Raw genomic sequence first — 19,832 nt, 5'->3', positions numbered from 1 at the left:
CCCCCCCTCCCCCCCCCCCCCCCCCCATGTTAGGCTTTGTTCCATTACCAGCAAGATTAATTTCCATGCTTCTTGATAGGGTTTCTCTGGTTTGACACATTCTGTCTGCTTGAAGGGAAAATCTATCTATATATATCTAAGCATCTATGCACCCACAGGCGAATAAAAGGCAATGTCTAACATGGAATCTAGATGTTTTCTATATACATTTTCTGCTACAGAAGAGGAGACCACTCCAAAATCACACTTGAAGTTTAAAGGGTACAGGGTAAACTCAATAAATAAACTCTGTCCGTGGTTCTTCAAAGGCTATACTCCTTTTGGTAAAGTTGGCACTTAGACGTATTTGCTAGTGCTTCCAAATTGGTAAACAAACTATCCCGAAAAACCTTGTTCAGAAATAACATTTTTGGTTGCAAGATTTTTTATATTCTCCTGGTGAACAATGACTTACAGTTAAGACAGCATGCAGTGAGAACATGCAGTGAAAGTATCTGAAATGACCACAGGTGGCAGAACATGAGCACATCCGGTGTTGAAGGCATACCACATTGTCCAAAGCACTTCAATATGATTAGGTTTCCTGAAACTCACTTTTATGACTTTTATGTTGGGTTCACACAAGGCTGCTGGAAAAGTGAAGACGCTTGCCATCTACAGCTTGGGATCCATAAGGTTAAAGTGATGCCTTCCAGAGAAGATACTTGTACTAATGCCTTCACACTAGATTTACCTAGTGGGGTTTAACGGGTGGGGAACAAAAGAGCCCAGGGAGGTGGCTCATCTAATGCAAGAGAGCTTTTCAGTCTTGTTTGATAAAATCCAGACTCCACTCCTGCAACAAATATCAGGGTTGTCTTTATATGTATCCAGAATAAGAACATATTTGGGATCCCATCTGCCTAAAACAGGCCTTGAAATGAGACTAAAACATGTGTTTTGGTATCGCCCAAGTAAGGGTTTTGTTTTATGGATGTATTCTTTATTAAATGCATTTCCAGGCTCTGTAGCTAATAAGAATCATCAAGCTGTCTCAAAAAAGTCTTGATTGAAGGATTTCTCAGAAGAATGCCAGAATAATTAAAAAGAAAATGAGTGGTTGGAAATATCCACACACTTGAGGATGAACAGTTCTAACCTGTATCTCATTTACACTTAACCCCAGAATGTTTAAAATCTTTGAAACAGAAAAACTAAAATTACTGTCCTTGCTGTCATCCAGTGGGTCACAGTGAGCCTATGTCCTGGCAATGTCCTAAATGCTTTTTTTTCAGGGTCCACATTTCTAAGTTCATGGCCCAGTTTATCAGATTTCAAGTAGCCAGAATATAAAGGTTTAAGGAATTATTATTGTTTTCTATTCATTGTCAGCAATATCCCTAATCGAAGAAAATCGGAAATCAGATCAAGGTAAATCCTGTTGTAAATTAAGGTAGAAATTGTTTCTTGAATATGGCAGGACAATGGGATTTAAGATTTTGTAGAGTAAAGTTTCTTAAATGATATACAAAAAGTTTAGAATTATGTTTGTAACTCAGGCCTATTATTAGCATATGATGTTGTAATGCTAGTTTATCGTTGTCTAGTCTTCTTTGTGGTCTTAATTTTAGGATTTATGCCAGGCATTCATATACATAGAATGTGCAATTTTCCCTGGTTTTTCATGTCCTGGTCCCATTTTCTAAAAAGATATCAAATAAAAAAATAAAGATTGTGCTCAAGATCAAATGTCCACTTAATTTAAATGTCTAAGTCCGATCAGGGTAAAACCAACTGAGGGCAGGCTGGGTCTTTAGGGTTGTGGGAACTCAGTGGTCAGCCTCCTTTTCTGCCATCAAAGTTTGGAACTAGATGTCCACTTCTAACTGAGCACTCATGAAAATGCTTTACCAACTGGTTATCCCAGCCTAGCACCTAAAGCTGATTCAAGGTTGACCTCGCTTGAACTTGTTTGCCTCAGTGTGGTAGGTGTCAAAGCTAATAAACAGCTGACATAAGACTAAGGCCTCTCTCCAAACAGCATGACACATGGTTTGCCCAGTCATGCTGCATCAATGTAACATTTATATAATGCGCGGGTTTGGGAAGGTTTTCTCTTCCGCAAGGGAGACCTTTTCCTGCTAGTGGACAACAACATATGTCAGAGAATTTGGCAGCAGTTCTAGCTGAAGCACTAGGGCCTACCGCATATTATAGAAACACTGACGCCAGTAATTTGACCTAGTATCTGATTTAATGCTAGATAATGAAAGAAAAGAATGCATTGACTCTGATCGATGTACAAAGGACTAATTCTGAAAATACTAAGGGGGTCGTTAGTATAGCAGGCGATCCGCCCGCTAAAAATCACTGCCCGCTTTCAAATTCCCCCCGCCACATTAACAAGACTATCTGCCGGTTTTCCGCCGGTAGGCAATCCGCCCGATTGCCTTCCGGGCGGAAAAGCATTTTATATGGTGGCGGTGTCTGGTAGACACCGCCATCCATATTACAATGCTGGCGGGGACCTGCCTTGCCGCCACCACGGAAAGGCAGGCGGTTTTTGACATTGGGGGCCCCAGTGATTCTGGGGGTGGGGGATGCACATGACACCGCGCGGTGCCTGCCATGTTGTGCATGGAAGTGCACGACATGCCTTCTTGGCATTGCGGCGGGCGGTGCTGAAAGCACCGCGCGCCGCAATGTCAGGAATGCAGGATGCGCCCCCCAGTGTGGCGGGGCGCATCCTAATTTCACCTACGGGACCCCTGCACCAATTGCGGGTGGTCCCATTCCGCCCGCCATCCTAATGACCCTCAAGATGTTGCACTCAGACATAAAGACTCTTGTAATTTCTAATGTGACATTTAGAACAAAAACACAATATTTCTTTTTGCAAATAAAAGATTCACATGTTTACATTCTACAGCTTAGCTATATATACTTAACAGAAGGTTTAGTATGAGCAATAAAAGAGTGCTTCTGTCAGGACCCAACATAGCTTTCAATGTTTATTTCACTTTGCTTCCAATTCCTTCAACAAAGAAGCCTACTTCTGTGTGTGGAAAAGCCATGCTGAGGGCCCTTACTCTGCAACTTGCAGAAGATGGAGTCAATTGGACTTTGAAAATCTACCCATTCTATCATCGTGAATTTGTATTCATGGTTAGTCTCTTTTAGGCATTGCATTCAAACCCAGAGTATTTGGAATGTCAGATCGAACAAATAACCCATACCACTCCTAGGGCGCTATAAACATTGAACTACAGCAAAACAATATATAACATGTAAAAATCTTTTTGAAATGTAAGATTTTTCACACTCATTGAGACGGACAGAAAACTGGTTTTCCACAAATGTTCCACAGATTTCCTGTAATATTTATATTGTCATTATCATGGTTGGTTTACCTGGCTCTGGAGCACGGCGTTTTCTTTGTGATGAATCTGTTCTGCTGTATCAGTGGAAAAATGAAAGTTCCCCTTGGTTGCCTCAAAATCTTTTTTATATTCATGCTAAAAATATAATCACAGTAAGAAATGTCGGTAAGATACAAGTGCAAATAAAATGTTCCCAATTTCTATTTAAACTTAACGACCATGGGGCTTTTGCAGAATAACTACTTTTCATAAACATTATTCATGCAATGCAATTATTGTTCAGCTATGTGTGTTGCTAAATAAGGTGAAATGGCGTCTTCATTGGATCATGTATCCCATCTATTTAATGGGAAAGTCAGGCCAACCATGCTTTAAATATTCACATTTTGGACATGTAGCTTAATGCTGTTCTAGAAAGCACAGAATCAAATCTGCTATTATGCACAACAATATCATAGCAATTCCTTTGGTCAAACTGGTTTAATGTTAATCAGCACACATATTAGTGAGTCACATGCACTCAGGAAAATAGCGACTACACATGTGGTACTATTTCATCTGACTGTCTTCCTTCTGTACATCCTCACTTGTCAAGTGTGACTTAGAGCCAAGGTTTTTCTAAAATTCTGTTTGTCAGATTTACGTGCACCAAGAAAACATTAAAAAACAAACAATGGCATGACACTAGATCTCAATGCAATGTGCTACCATAGGCAGTAGCGGCCGGTGTCCTAGCAAAGTGGTGAGGCGAGGGGGGTCGGGGTCGACGGACAACCAAACAAAAAAACATAAAAAAGAACTAACCTGCCCCTCCGACACTTCTCTCTGGCTCCGTGCACGGCAGGTACAGGCTCCCGAATCCCCTGTGGCCAATAGACACTGTTCCCACGCCGGGAGCAGCGTCAGGATTGGCTTGAGCACTCTGAATTTCCCAGTTAGACTAGGCGTCTGTGCCAACTGCCTCCAACCCGGCAATGCAGCTCAGGTTGGAGACAGGTTCAATGCGCATGACGGTTTGACTGTCCTGAGATGGTCGGCCAAACTGTCATGCGCACTGACAACAGTGCACCTACCAGTCCCCCTCTGCCTGTCATCTCAATCCCTCCATCCCCCCGCCCACTAGACACAATGCCACAGAGAAAGATAAAATGATAATAAACACAGGTTTATGTTTGTTTTATTTTTCATTTTTTTGGCTGCTCGCGAGGGGGGGTGATGCGTAGGGAGACACAGTTGTACACAAATGTGTGCATATTATTTTTGATCTGTCTGTGCAACCTTCCGTTTTCTGAGCCTCCCTTGTATGTGTCCCGCACTGCAAGCTTAGGGAACGAAAAATATCCCCAACACAATCTTGGAAGACACAGAGCTAGCGGCAGCTTGCACTGAGACAAGGTGCAGAGAGTCCCTGTAAATTTGCACTTGCCTGTGTCTGCATGCATCGGCTTTCTCAAAGCTAGTAGTCTATATATTGTGGCCTGTAGATTTTTCCAGTCCCATCCCCAGGTCAGCATGGTGCAATAACGTTAGAATTTTGAAAGGGATCAAGAAGTGGTCGGTCTAGTCCATTTGTAAGGGTGAGAGAATGGTATGTGCTGTTCCGTCGCAGGGTGCGCCTGTGACTGTGGATAGTGACTGTGCAATATTGTAGTAAGCTGTTGTCTGATACAAAGGTTTTGATAATGGTATTAGGATATTTTCGCGTTTTTCCCAGTGGAGGCTGATATTTCCCAGAATATTCGGTTCACAAGAGAAGAGAGCAATACAACCATTTTGGATAAATGGTGGGGAGAAAAATTGCTCAGCCCTTTTGGTTTAAATGACATGTTTATAATCTTTGCTGTGAGACAATGAAGTGAGGAGGAGGTTAAGGAGAACATCAGATTTCATTTCATGGATTTACTGAGAGTAAAGTCAACTCGGCTGGGAGCATCCTACGGGGACATGGAGGGATCCTGGTGTTCTTGTGGACTGAGGGCACTGGTCTTAGTCAAAATCGGGAGTGTGGGAGTTCTTCTTAAATCTTCCCCGAACCGGCAGAAAACTGGCTAATTGTGACTCTGGAAAAGCACGCGGTACTGCAGGTGCCCCTGGACACAGCATGTGTACGTCGCTGTAAGGGTCGGGACATGCCCAGGTGTGCCACCTCTTTTTGCTGCACAAGAGTGAACTGTCAGTGGACTCTCAGAACCTCACATCTTCTGGGACTCCTGCACGGCCATCAGCTAACTTTAGCATCAGTTGGCTCAAAGCATGAATTGCTTGCCATCTGGCTGTCAGCTCCTGAGTTCTAGTCCCAGCATACCCATCGTTGCCTTTTCTTTTTCTTCTACGTAGACTGGGTAAAAGCATATTTGGAGCAGAAAAGACACAATTTAAACCCGTCACATCACGACTAATTGGGGATTTAATGCCTAAATTAAAGAGCAGTCACACTATTTTTGTTACACCAAATGTGTTTCTCCTGGTGCATTTCTCCTAATGCATGCCGCCCCGCGTCACTGTTCATTTTCTTTCTACTTGTACGTGTTTGTCTCCAACACAAATAATGCCTCTTGACCTTGCGAAACAATAACACCCATTATTCCCAGATTACAGATATAGTTAGATGCAGCTTTAAGTGCTGAGATAAATGTAATTCATGTTTGGTTACTTTTACTTAGCCAAGGAAGTCATTTGAAATGTCCTAGATAATGACATCAACGATGTCATTCATGATATTACCAGTGATGTCATCAGTAAGGTCATGAGCAGTTTATTACTTCTTTAAGTGAAGTTCTGAGCAAACCTTAGAGAGTTGTCAGCACAGGAAGACCTAACCTGCTCTTTAAAAAGTTTTATTTAGTGATGTTTTGAATGATACACCTTCCCCTTTCAACACCAACTAACACTGCACACAGGCCTTGGGTGTGAGTAGCAGAGGTTGGCAGCAGGGCCTGGCCTTCCCTCAGTATGTTCGCCCAGCCTCTCCTGAGGCAATACCCTGTGGCACACAGCCAGGCCCTGCACCCACCTCCCTTGCATCCTGGCTCTGTATTGCAAAGCTGGTTGCGTGTAGGAAAAGACTGTATGCAACATGTTGTGGCCATAGGCAACATGACCAACCTTTCACACATCAAACCCTGCATCAGTGCATGGAGGCTGTGTGTACATTCAGCCATGTGTAATGGCTATGAGTGCAGGCCCTACACCAGCCCTTTGCCACTGAGCCACCTTCCTACAGCCGTTTCCCATACACAGAGACAGCACAAGGGGTAAAGGTGTAATATCGCACTATATTATGATCAAGAGATGGTGGCAATGTACCTATCCACAAGCCAAAGGCCAAGCAGTTTGCAGCTGTCAGCAGAACACCAAGATGGCACTATATGACCCTGATACACTTTACACATTCATGAATTTTTTACTTTTCATGTTTAATTTGAGGCAGGTAGATTGAAAATGTCTTTTTAAACAAGCAAATGTTTATTGAAAATGATAAGTGAAACACTGGCTATGCTGTTTGATACTCTGCAGTAAAAAGAAGAAACAACAAATATATAAAAAATCAAAGATTGCTTTGTTAAAAACATATTCTACCTCTAAAAGGTAGACTTTCTAGAAGTGGTTTTCTGCAAAGTGCATCTAATTATGAGCCCTTTTAGGAATTAGAATGTTCAGGTTTTGTTTACCTGTCATGAAGAGCACGTTGATTTAAAAATGGAAAACATTAGAGCGCTGCTGACTTATTGTGGGCTGCCTTTATGATAATATCCCCACATTTCATAGGGATATGTGTAATACGTTCCATAAGTCATGGGTCTCTGAAGTGTACTGAGACCCCTTAATTCTGTATTGAGAGCATGTTCCCTGCCTATTCATTGAGGCCTGTTTCTTGCAGCATCGTTTTCTGTAACGAGTGATGAAACGATGGGGTCCCTCTGAAGAATGTGAGGAGAGGCCTCTAAGTCTCGCATATCGCTCAGATATTCATAGGCCCTGAGCCAAATGGGGGCCCCTCAAGGGTCTGCCCCCGCCCTTACTTCAGGTCCTGATAGGACCTGTGTTCGACCCCTGATAGCAGTTCACTGTCAATGGACATTCTTTTTGCTTTATGTGAGCAGCTCGGCTTTGATGGAGACAACTGTGTAGAGGCACCGTCCCCTGCCCTGCTTACTCGAGTGGTTGCTTCTGCTAGGTTTCTACTTTTCCTTCTGCAACAGCGAGTAGAGCGGGCGCTCATGGACTTGTGGTCCATTCATTCGTGCAGAATGCTGCCTTTCCATTTAGCAAAACTCTTCCATGTTATGATGGGAAGAGATGTTCTTCCTGCCGCTGTTTGAAAAAGGACGAACAGAGAGCCAGAGCATCTGCCAGCGCGTCTTCACATAAACAAGGCCTGCCTCCTTGTACGGTAAGTGAATCAGTGTTCTAACAATTTATATTTTCACTGACAGAAAGAGCTACAGTTGTCACAACTTGAAATTAATTATTTTTTCATTGTTTAAAAAAAAACGGCTTGCATTCATGCACAGCGACACTCCTTTAGCATTGGGTGATACCAGCGCGGTACCCTCCAGCTTCACCAGACTGGCAGTATTCACAGGGACTTACGCTGCTTTGCATCCGACTGGTCTTCAGGGCATGCTCCAAGTAGAGCATGTTTGGCAGGTCCAGCGTTGGCTCGTGCATTTGCTGGATGTCTTTTTTGTAAATCACCTGTAACAACAATAGATAACACGAGAGGAAGGAAGTAAATATAACGTGTAACTGCATTTACTAACTTACACTGACATAGCAATAACTTTGAGAGATAAGAGACACATGAACATTTCTACAGGGCAACAGTAAAGCAAAAAACCACTAGGTGGCACCCGTCTCCCATAAGGGTAACATAAAAAAAATGCTTTGTTAAGAAGCATTGCATAAAAGTGACAAAAAGAAAACTCACAAAGGCTGTTTACGGTGTCAAAGAAGGCGCCGGTCCATTTTGCATAAACAACGGTGCAAACTAAAAGTATGGCATCTTCTTGTGCCACAACTGAAAATTATATCGCGCGACTGTCATTGACAAAAATTGTCACGTACTTTGATGTGACCATCATGTATTCAAGCAATATTATATTAATAAATGGTGGAATTTGAGACATTTCTCAGAAATGTCGCCTTAGTGTAAAGTTAGAAGATAAACAAACTTCAACAGTAAGAACTGAACCTCCTAAGACGAAATTGACCGGCCGCAGACAACCATGGAGACGACTGATCTGATCATATAACCTTAGACAGAGAGAGCGTAACCCGGGCAGCGGAGAAACACGGAATCCTATTAAAGAAGGAGCAAGTGAGCTACCTGCATTTGCCGGATGCACCATATTTTCTGTGACACGTGAGTTTCCTGTGCCCGCTGAGCAATGCAGGCCAGTGGAAGCCAGGAATATGAAAGTTGGGTTTTAAGACCAATCAGGTTAAAGGGTTACTATTTAACAGACCAGATTTTGGATAGGGTGCATCTACCTAAGCATGTGCCACTTTGATGTCCAGTGGTGCCGAGGATTTGTAGATGTGTAATGAAAAGATAAGTTATCCTTTCTAATCTTTCTCTCTATTTCTATCTGTCTTTTTGTTTCCAATCTCTCGCCATCTCCCCCGGTTTCTCTTCGTGTCGTCACAAACCGAGGGCGCTTGAGACAGAGGCAGGGGCCCTCGACCTTCAAAAGCCAGCTTCCAATGGCTAATGCCCAGGGCCGCTGGATTTATGTGAAAGTGGTGGGCCACATCAAACGATAGGGTTGACTAAATTATGCGGCAAGAAAAGGTAAACATGCGAAGTAATGAAGTACGCTTTGTGTTAGTATTGCTTAATAACTGACATATTTAAACATGTTAACACTCTTGAGGCAAATGAACGCAGTTCGGGATGTTGACCTACGCTGCTACAGCATTATTTGGACAGCTTTTATTTGAACTTCACTGCATCATTAGATGGTAAAATGATGGAGTTTTTTCTACCTCAAAAGAAGGAGACAGGTTTTTTTCTCTTAGTAAAGAAATACTTCTTTTTAACTGGCATCATGCCTCGATGATTCCAAATAGCCGCTGATTCAGTTTCAGCACTTATTGCTTTCCTCTCAGACTCAAGCGAGGCATGACTGCCTGAGAGGCTTGGTAGAGGGCCACAATCATATTCCACACATTGGAGCACTTCTCTCTATTTGCTTTCCAGTGAAAAGCTCACTACAGGTGCATTTAGCAGTAGGGCGCTTTGTATTGGAAACATGGCTGCCTGATCTCACGATCAAAGCTAACTGCACTAGCAAGGGAAGGTCTTGTTAGCAGCACCCTCGCCTCGACATTGCCCTACCAAAATGTTTTCACCACGAGGTACAACCTACTCGTCTATGGTACTTCAGATACAAATTTGGTGATTTGTCTCAATTTCAATTGTAAGCAAGTGTTTCTTAGTCTGTCGCTACAATGTGGTGATTATTGGAGGTGTTCCTTGTAAAGTATGAGACCAATGCTTTCCACACCATCTGATATGAGATGGATGCCTTGCGGACATCTTCTTTTTCAAAGTACAATGAAGAAAAGTTTGCCCCCAAAAAGTCTCCCTTGCACTTCTACCAACAGTCACCTCTCCATCACGTACACCCTGCACCTCTCATCCCTCTCTCACACTCCCACACCCACTCTCATCTCGCAATACCACTGCCCCTCTCATCCCTCCCTTACACTAGCAGTCTCTTCTCTAAACTGCCTACTCACACATGCTACCTTCGTGTGCCTCCTCACGCTGTGCTCACTAGTCCACCTCTCTCCTCCCCCCCCAGGTGCACCTTCCACTTGTCCCTCTATCTCTCTCTCGTACTCCCTCTCACCCATCTCTCACGCTCTCTCACACACTATTCCCGTATCTCTCGTGTGGTTAACATCAGGTCTTTAAGCACAGTTTCTATGTCGTGACTTTTCAAGGTTTCCGTCCCTCAAACCCATGCTCTCCTCCTCTGCTTAGAGTGTCTTCTGCGTGCACAAAACCTCCATCTTTATGCGTCAATGGCTTGATCTCTCCTTCTTCCTACCTTTCGCGCAAACTATTTATGCTCTTCTGTCTCATGGTCAGTAACCACTTCCTACACAACCTCCCGATCTGTTTCATTCTTCCTTTCTATCTATTCTCTACAGCTCCCACCACTATCTATTCACCATACCACATAATTCCACTACACAAATACACTCGTGTAGGAAGCTGGCTCTGTATATTTGATACCAAAGTGAGGTATATTCTGCACAGAGTCCAGTGGATCCCCAAAGGTAGGCAGAGGTAAAGTTAGATAGAACCTTACTCTCTTTTTGTGGTAGTGTGGTCGAGCAGTAAGGCAGTATCAGAGGACAGTGTTAAGCATTTGTTGTACACGCTCAGTCAGCAAATGAATTCACACACTCAAACACTGAACCTCAGACCAATTGTTTTGGTATAATAACATTCTTTTAGTCATTTTATTTTCTAGAACCAAGCAAACCTGGCACATGTAAGTAATACATACTTTACAGTAGTAATGCAATTGAAATACAGTTTGGATGATAATTGTATATGCACTTTGGTTTGATTTACAGTATTGATGCAGAGAAAAGCAATACTTAGTAAATGTAGTACATAGACATGAATAGGCTTTTTAGTAAAATAGCAGGTAAGTAACGTTTGAGATTACTAGGCTTACACAGAGTAGTATAACTAGTTACTACTCTGGGAAATTTCCTGAAAACAGGTAAATAAAATCCCTTTTGTTAGATTATGCCATTTTAAAGAATTTCTTTAGTTTCTCAAACTCCACACTTAGAAACTTTTCACAGAAAAACAGTCAATGTTATCCTATGGAGGAAAATAGTGTTATCGGTTTTGAGGTAAGTATTTGGTAGTGGGAGTTGAGTTTCTGGGGGTAGACTCAGGGGTCCCCTAGGGTCAAGGATGTTATGTTATGTTAAAAGGGTTTTATAAAGCGCTCGTACATCAGTTGGTTTATTGGCTCTGATTCTAGGAGATGCCGAACCTGGAGCAGTTTATTCGTAGGCCGGGATGTACAGCCATGTTTTGAGGTTTTCTTAATCTCAATAAATCAGTGCTTGACCTAATTTCTAGGGGGATGGAATTCCACAGTCTGGGAGCCAGAGTTGCAAACCTGCAACCACCTTGACGCTTCAGCTTGAATGTGGGGATTGCCAAAAGTTTGAGATGAGCCGAGCGGAGGTTGCGTGAGGAGGTGTACCGTGATATAAGGCTGTCTATGAATCTAGTGCTCCGGCCATTCAGGGCTTTAAACACCAGACAGCCAATTTTGAATGCACAGTATTGTGGGATAGGAAGCCAGTGCAGCTTCCTCAGGAGGGGGAGGCATGTTGCCACATGAGTTGTTTGTAAATCAGTCTAGTTGCTTGATTCTGTACCATCTGTAACCGTTTTGTGAGGCAGAGTGGCATTCCAAGATAGACTGCGTTGGCGTAGTCTAAATGTGATAGGACCATGGGAATCAAGACATGTATCAAAGCTGCTTTGGTGAGAAGCCTGCTTATCTTCCTAATCTTACGCAGCTGAAAAAAGCAAGTGGAGATCAGAGAGCCAACATGTGTTTTTAGAGATAGGTCATTGTTTATTGTGACCCCAAGGCTTTTGACTGAGGAGGGGGGGTTGGGGGAGTCCTAATTCAATTGGCCAATAATGTGGGCCCCAAAAGTTGTGACTGCCACCCGTCAGGACTAGTTCGGTCTTGCCAGGATTTAGTTTAAGGTGATTGCAGTCCATCCAATGACGGATGAACCACATAGTAGACTGAAAGTCAAATATTGACTGGGGAGAGCTGTCAATTGTGGACAATAGTTGTAGATCATCGGCATAGTTGAAGGTGGCCACTTTCCTTCCCTTCAGAGACCTGATCAACAGGAGAAGGTAAAGGTTGAACAAGTACGGGGAGAGCGAAGAGCCCTGTGGCACCCCACACGTGGTTTTAAATTTGGGAGCCGTAAACTGGCCAATACGGACTGCCTGGGAGCGGTCTTCCAAGAAGGAGTTGATCCAGCTGAGGGCTGAGCCCTGGATGCCTGCCTCCCTGACAAGGTCGGCCAAGATACCATGGTCGCCCATGTCAAAGGTGGCCGATAGGTCTATCAGCCCCAGGGCCTGAGGAGTAACTCTATCAGCCTTTTCCCGTAGGTAGTCCAATACAGCCAGTATTACTGTTTCCGTGGAGTGAGCTGGACGGAATCCAGCTTGCTGTGCGTCAAGAAAATTAGTTTGTTCCATGAAATTGGACAGACATTTCGCCAAGTGGGCCTCCAGCACCTTAGGTACGTACAGGAGCAAGGAGATAGGGCGGTAGTTTGACAACGTCTGGGGGTCAGCCCCAGGTTTCTTCAATGTTATGTTATTAATATTTGTAAAGCGCGACTATTACCCAAAGGTGTCCTGGCGCTATAGAAGAAGGTCCATCCTTGAGTCGAGACCAGGTGTGAGGGCATTTAACGAGTGAATAGCCATGTTTTTAGGGCCTTCCTAAAATCTAGATGGTTTGTGGTGTTTCTGAGATGGAATGGGAGAGTGTTCCATGTTTTAGTTGCTTTCACTAAAAAACTTCGCACACCCCAATTCGATTTTTTTGCCCTTGGAATGATCGCTAGTTTTTCCCCTGAAGACCGCAGGCTTCTCTCGGGTGAATACCATTGAATATGATTTCTCAGATGGGAAGGACCAATACTGTGTAAGGCTCTATGTGTAATACACATAGATTTGAACAAAACTTGTTTCTTTACCGGCAGCCAGTGAAGCCTTTTGATCTCCGCTGAGATGGAAGCATATTTGGGAATGCCAGAGATCAGCCTAGCTGCCGCATTCTGCAATAATTGTAGTCTTTTCAGTAGTCCCTCCTGAATATTTAGGTAGAGGCTGTTACAATAATCTAATCTAGAGAGAGCCGGGGCTGATATAACTATCCTTTGGGATTCTTTGGGTAGGAGGGGCAAGATCTTTTTACAGGACCGCAAAGTATGCGAAGTAGCCAACACTACTGCATTGACTTGATCTTTGAGGGAAATTTTATTATCAATGATGATTCCCAAGTTTTTCACTTTCTAACTAGGAAGAGGTAACGGTCCCATAGTATCTGGCCACCAGACTGGTGTCCAGAAATTAGGGTCATTTCCAAAAATCACCACCTCAGTTTTGGAGGTGTTCAGCTTGAGGCAGTTCTGGGCCATCCAGCTGCCTACTGACGTCATACACTCCTTAAATGCAGATGCTGTGTTTGGTAGTCCTCCCGGAAGTAGAGAGACCACAATCTGAGTATCATCCGCATAGGAGGTAAGGTTGAACCCACAGGATTCTACCAGGGGGCCAGGTTTTTTACATAAATATTAAAAAGTGTAGGACTGATGGATGGATCCTGCGGAACACCACATGGAAGGGAAAACGATTTAGCCGTAAAGTCTCCAAGCGTCACCGTTTGTACTCTGTCTACTAGAAATGACTTGATAAGTTTCCAGGCTTTTCCTTTGACTCCAATGTCGTTGAGCTGGTCCATCAAAAGACCATGATGTACTGTATCGAAGGCAGCAGATAAATCAAGCATTATCATTGCTGCCTTTCCTCCTTGATCCAGAATAGCTCTAATCTCCTCAGTGGAATTAAGAAGCGCTGATTCAGTGCTGTGTCCCCCATGGAAGCCGTATTGTGTGGGATCTAGCACCTGGCCTTCTTCCAGGAATTTGCTGAGCTGTAGGTTCATGATTTTCTCCACTATCTTTGCAGGCAAAGAGAGCCTAGATATAGGTCTGAAATTGTTGGGTTCGCTAGGGTCCAAATGTGATTTTTTCAGGAGCGGGAGGATCGACGCCAGTTTCCATGTTTTAGGGAAATAGCCTTCCGCGAACATTATATTAAAAATAGAAGTTAAAAAAGCTGACACTGGTTCTGGGGCTAATTTTAATATATATTTTTTTTTTTGAGAGCTTTATTTAGTTTTGAAAAACATAACAATATGAAAATATCGGCTGTGCAGACAGTTAATAGCAAGTACGGAGATACAACATTACACACCCCCCTCGTATACAAAAAGCAGCACATTATCAAGGCATCGGACCACAGAAAGACCCCAATCAAGAGCCCACCATTCTCATCCGCCTGTGCCCATTAAAGGAAAAGGACGCAGTCAGGACCCACCAAGCATGCTCAGCGGTCACCCCCATCACCGGCCCACATCCCCCAATTCAGCCCACACCGAGAGAATACAGCCCCCCAACACCCAACAGGGAGGAAGACCAGAACTACCCTACTCCCGTAGGCACTATTCCGGAACTGGATCGCGGTGGGGAAGAGCTCCGGAGGGTAGCGATATAGGTCTTGTAGGGGCCCCAGATATCTTTGGGACGCGCCACTGCAGGGAGGAGACTGGCGTAGATCTCGCTATTTGTGCTGCAATAAGCCATAGACGTGAGCCACGTCCCGGCCGTGGGGGCCGTTCTACCGCCCCAATGTTTTGCCACCTCCCGCTTGGCGAGTAGCAGGCCCAGGGAGGCAAGCCTGCGAACATTCTTAGGGAAATTTACTGTGTAGCCCAATAAAGCTACCTCCGGAGTGGGAACCAGCGTGAGCCCCAACATAACGCCAAGGATCTCATGTATCTGCGTCCAGTATGATTGCAGTCTGGGGCATGTCCAGGACAGGTGCGCAAAGTCAGCATGTGGTGCAGCGCATTTCCAGCATGTGTGTGGGCGCGCGGGCTAATTTTAATATTGAAAGGGGGCAGGGGTCATTAAGAGAACCTGATTTGGTATCCTCCAATAATTTTAACACCTCAGTGACTGAGATAGAATTAAAAGAGTGGAGCAGAGTGTTATGGTTACTTAGACCATTTGTAACTACCAACCCCGGTACAGATTTCCCATTTGTGGAATGTGCAAATGTAGTAAAAATGGCTTCAACCTTTTCAAAGAAGGAATTGGCTATTTTATCGCAGAGTTCCTGACTGGTTTCTATGGGAGGCGGGGCCGGAAGAGCCAGGACTGTAACTGTCTTAAATAATTCTTTAATAGAGTTTTTTGCCTTATTGATTTTAATGGCGAAGAACTCTTGTTTAGTTTTATAAAGCATTTGTTTATATTGATTTAGAGAATCTTTATAGAGTTTTTTGTCCTGTGAGTCATACTTCCTTCGCCAAGATCTTTCCAGGTGTTTATAAAGGAGTTTTTTATCTCTGAGTTCTTGCGAGTACCACGGTGCGGATGGTCGAACTCTGAAATTACGACGACTTATTTTAGGAGCCAATTCTTTACACACTCCTTCCAACTAATTAGAGTAGTTCAGTACTGCTTCGTCCAAATCAGGCGAACAATTTGGAAAGGTGTCTGCCAGGCGAATATTAAGTTTGTCGGCCTTTACTTTATTCCATGGACGATAAGTAGTTTGTTTATTCATTATTTGTTAGACCCGGCCTTGTGGCATGGCCATCCCTGACCCCTGGCCACACCCCCTGACCCGTACACCTCATTCAGTCCCTCAGTACACGGCCTAGCCAGTCCTGGTCCCACGACCCACACACACCCGACCCGGACTTCCCTGTCTGTGCCCTCCATCTTCCCAGCACCACCGGGCCCGCGTGCCCACTTCATGCACCTACGATGGCTGCCCGGCCCCAGCACAACCCAGGCCTAGAGGCGCCACCCCGGCTGGGGAACATCGCGCTCCCATAGAGTGAGAGAAGGAGGAGCAGTTTCCATCACACCTCTGGCCTCCCCTCGGGAGATGGGTTTCGATCGGCCCTCTGGCCTCCCTGAGGGCTGGCTCCACGCCTGATGGGTGTCTGGGACTCCTCCCGACCCGGCCCTGAAAGGATCAAAGGACAACAGGGCAGGAAACTCCAACAAGTGGCCCTAAGGCGCTAAGACCCCTGCCCACACGGACCCCGGACATCAAAGAGGAGCTGACCTATAACAAGGGGTGCTCTGGGGCTATCTGGCAGATTCGACTCTGGAACGACGAGAGCCCTGATGACGTGGTCGCGGCTCCCTTGCAACCTTGGAACCTCTGAGCCCTGCTGAGCGACTCGCGGCTCCCCTGTAGATCATAAGACCTCCGAACTTGTGCTTGAGCCCTGCTGAGTGACTCGCGGCTCCCCTGAAGATCGTAAGACCTCCGAACTTGTGCTTAAGCCCTGCTGAGTGACTCACGGCTCCCCTGAAGATCGTAAGACCTCCGAACTTGTGCTTGAGCCCTGCTGAGTGACTCGCGGCTCCTAAAGACTCCTCTGGTCCGGCTGGACCACAGCGTATCCCCCGGCTCGAGGATTGTTAGCTGTGCGTTGGGTACGCCCCTGCATCTATCCGGATCCCCCAAAGACTGTCCCGCTACCCCCTTCCCTACCGAGACTCTCTGAGCCCGTGCTCTATTTTGTACATATCTACCTTGGGGATCATAAAGATCTGACGTAGCTGAATAGATAAAGATCTGTTCCCAAGCACCTACCGTGTGGTGTCTCTTTGTCGTGTGGTGCCGTGTGTGTGATCCTAGATACAAGACTCTTCCCCCTGAGGAGTCTCCCACCAGTGCCCGGCTACGATACTCCGAGGGTAGGTCTCAGGGTGTTCAGGTAACCTCCCTGACTCCTCTGGGGTCACCTTCTAACATTATTCTATTAGTATCTTGTAAAATGGGGGATACTAAGAATTTCACTGCCTTGTGATCAGACCAGATTACTGAAAAAGTATCAGTGAAAGTGACTTGTGCATTGTTGGTGAATATGCCGTGTAAGGTATGGCCTGCTCTATGTGTAGCTCCGTGGACAATTTGATTTCAAATCTATTAGATTCAGGAGGTCTACTAATTTCCTGGTATCAGGGTCTTCCTCCGCTTCTAAGTGAAAGTTAAAGTCCCCTAGAATAGAAAAGAAGCTTGCATCTAGTTCATTTTCCACCCAACTGCTGGCAAGTTCTATAAACCTAGATTTAGGACCTGGAGGTCTATATACCAAGGTACCCTAAAAGTTACTTTGGTGTGAAAAAGAGAAACAAAAGTCTAAAGATTCGCAGTCAGTATTGGATGAACTATGAAAGGTTGCGGTTAACGACTCGTGGTAAATTATAGCTAGTCCAACACCTTTCTTGGTTTGTCTGTTAAGGGTATTGCAGATGAAGCCTGAGGGAGTGGCTTTCACAATATCAGGACCTGAGGCCTCATCCGTCCATGACTCTGTTATAAACGCAATCTTAATATCTTCATTTTCAATTAATTGTGCACATTCAGTGCTATGTTTAACAAGGGACCTAACGTTTATTAACAAACATTTAAAAGAGTTCTTTTTTCCATGTCCTGGTTCTGCTTTATTCAATGGCTGAATGGTATTAGTCGACTTTGAGTATTGGATTGGTATATTACTTCCACAATTTGAGCAACATATTGTATCACTGGCTGAAATAAAGTCAGGAATAATACACCTACATCTGGAGGTAATTTTTGGGTTGTTTAAACTAAGAAGCATTGAAGCAGAATAAGTCCAGTGTCGAGTTTTTAGTGGGGAAGAACGGGCAGGGGGACCGGCGCTGTGCGCGGGCCATGCGCGGACGGGCACAGACGGGCTTGCCTTAGGCGCGCCGTTGGCGCGCCAGCGGCGCGTCCGCTGCGCGCTCGCGCTGACATCCGGAATATGAAGGCAGGAAGTATGACGCCTAGAGCGCCGACCTGCCTTCACCTAAGATGGCGCCACGTTCTAAAACACCGAGTGCCAGGAGGTAAGATGTGCAAATTAGCAGTACCATACAAGTAAAATATAAACCGGAGTGTTAAAAGATTTAAAAGAAGGTTTCTCACAATCACAAGTACGTTTAAAATATAGAATGTAAAATCGGTTCAGCAATTATGCCCCACACTCACAAGTACCAGCTCTGTCCTCCCGGCTCAAGCCTCAGGGGACCATTCAACTACTGCGCGCTCGCGCTGACATCCGGAATATGAAGGCAGGAAGTATGACACCTAGAGCGCCGACCTGCCTTAACCTAAGATGGCGCCGCGTTCTAAAACACCGAGTGCCAGGAGGTAAGATGTGCAAATTAGCAGTACTATACGAGTAAAATATAAACCGGAGTGTTAAAAGATTTAAAAGAAGGTTTCTCACAATCACAAGTACGTTTAAAATATAGAATGTAAAATCGGTTCAGCAATTATGCCCCACACTCACAAGTAGCATCTCTGTCCTCCCGGCTCAAGCCTCAGGGGACCATTCAACTACTGCGCGCTCGCGCTGACCTCCGGAATATGAAGGCAGGAAGTATGACGCCTAGTGCGCCGACCTGCTTTCACCTAAGATGGCGCCGCGTTCTAAAACACCGAGAAACAGGAGGTAAGATGTGCAAATTAGCAGTACTATACGAGTAAAATATAAACCGAAGTGTTAAAAGATTTAAAAGAAGGTTTCCCACAATCACAAGTACGTTTAAAATATAGAATGTAAAATCGGTTCAGCAATTATGCCCCACACTCACAAGTAGCAGCTCTGTCCTCCCGGCTCAAGCCTCAGGGGACCATTCAACTAGGGGGACCACTACTGCCTCTTCGAAGGCTTTAGGAACACAGCCCTGGAATAAGGACTCGTTCAGGAGAGCGAGGGCAGGGCCAGGAAGGGCAGTAAAAGCAACTTTTAGGACGTGTGGAAGACAACGGTCCATTGGGGATCCAAATCTGACTTTGGACATAAAATCTTGAAAGGTCTGGGTATCAATGGACGGAAAAGATTCAAGGGAGTAGGGATTCCTGGGCATGGGGGGGAGATTTCCTGAGTGGTATGTGTGGGGATACTGGCTTTGATTGAGGAGATTTTTTCAATAAAGAAGTTGTTCAAGGAGTTGCAGATGGTTTGAGGGGGTATGGGCTTACTTAAGACTCTGTCTTGGTTGGACAGTTCATCTAGAATTGTAAAAATGTCCTTAGATTGGTTGTTAGAGGCTAAGATTCTAGAGGAGAAGTGTGCTGCTTTAGCTATTGAGATAACCTTTTTATATTCCCTCATAGCCATTAGGTAGGTGAGATTTTCTTTTAGTGAGTAGTTCTGTCTCCACTTCCTTTCCAATTGGCGGAGGGCAAGTTTTTGTAAATTTAATTCAGGGGAGAACCATCGCTGTGCCTCAAAGCGGCGAGTCAGTCTAATTTTTTTTAAGTGGAGCATGTTTATTGCTGGCCGCTAATAGCCAAGCTGAAATTGTTTACTCATGGAGATTAACATCAGATATGGAATTAGGGACTGCGTTGGCCAGGTCAGGTGCAGAAATCGTTTTTAGCAATGGTGTTCCATTTTCTCGCCAATCCCTCGCCCTTTAATGGGAAATTTACCCGTGTTAGGGTTTCGTAAGGTGAATTTTATCAGGTAATGGTCTGACCATGTACATGGTGATATAGACATCGCAGATACCACCAGGTTGATGGTCCAGATTTGGTCCAGAATGTACCCTTTTGTACGTGTA

At 44.7% G+C, this 19,832-nt stretch overlaps 1 protein-coding gene across 6 annotated transcripts in view; it reads right to left on the bottom strand.

The window, feature by feature from the left end:
• The window catches only part of NEBL (nebulette), a 678,034-nt gene that overhangs the window by 169,339 nt on the left and 488,863 nt on the right, over window positions 1-19,832 (bottom strand). For 4 of the 6 annotated variants that reach the window (XM_085630816.1, XM_085630817.1, XM_085630818.1 and 1 more), the window contains 2 exons: window positions 7,953-8,057; window positions 3,390-3,494 (listed from right to left, as the gene is read on the bottom strand). The exons of the other annotated variants lie outside the window; for them this stretch is intronic. In XM_085630816.1, the coding sequence (XP_085486942.1) occupies window positions 3,390-3,494; window positions 7,953-8,057 (210 nt within the window). The remainder of the gene's footprint in view (window positions 1-3,389; window positions 3,495-7,952; window positions 8,058-19,832) is intronic. 6 annotated transcript variants of the gene reach the window in all.

This window comes from Triturus cristatus, chromosome 10 (genome assembly GCF_964204655.1).
Source record: "Triturus cristatus chromosome 10, aTriCri1.1, whole genome shotgun sequence".
NCBI classification, from domain to species: Eukaryota; Metazoa; Chordata; class Amphibia; order Caudata; family Salamandridae; genus Triturus; species Triturus cristatus.
Note: the sequence above shows the minus strand (reverse complement) of the source record. Positions and strands in the feature narration are given on the sequence as shown.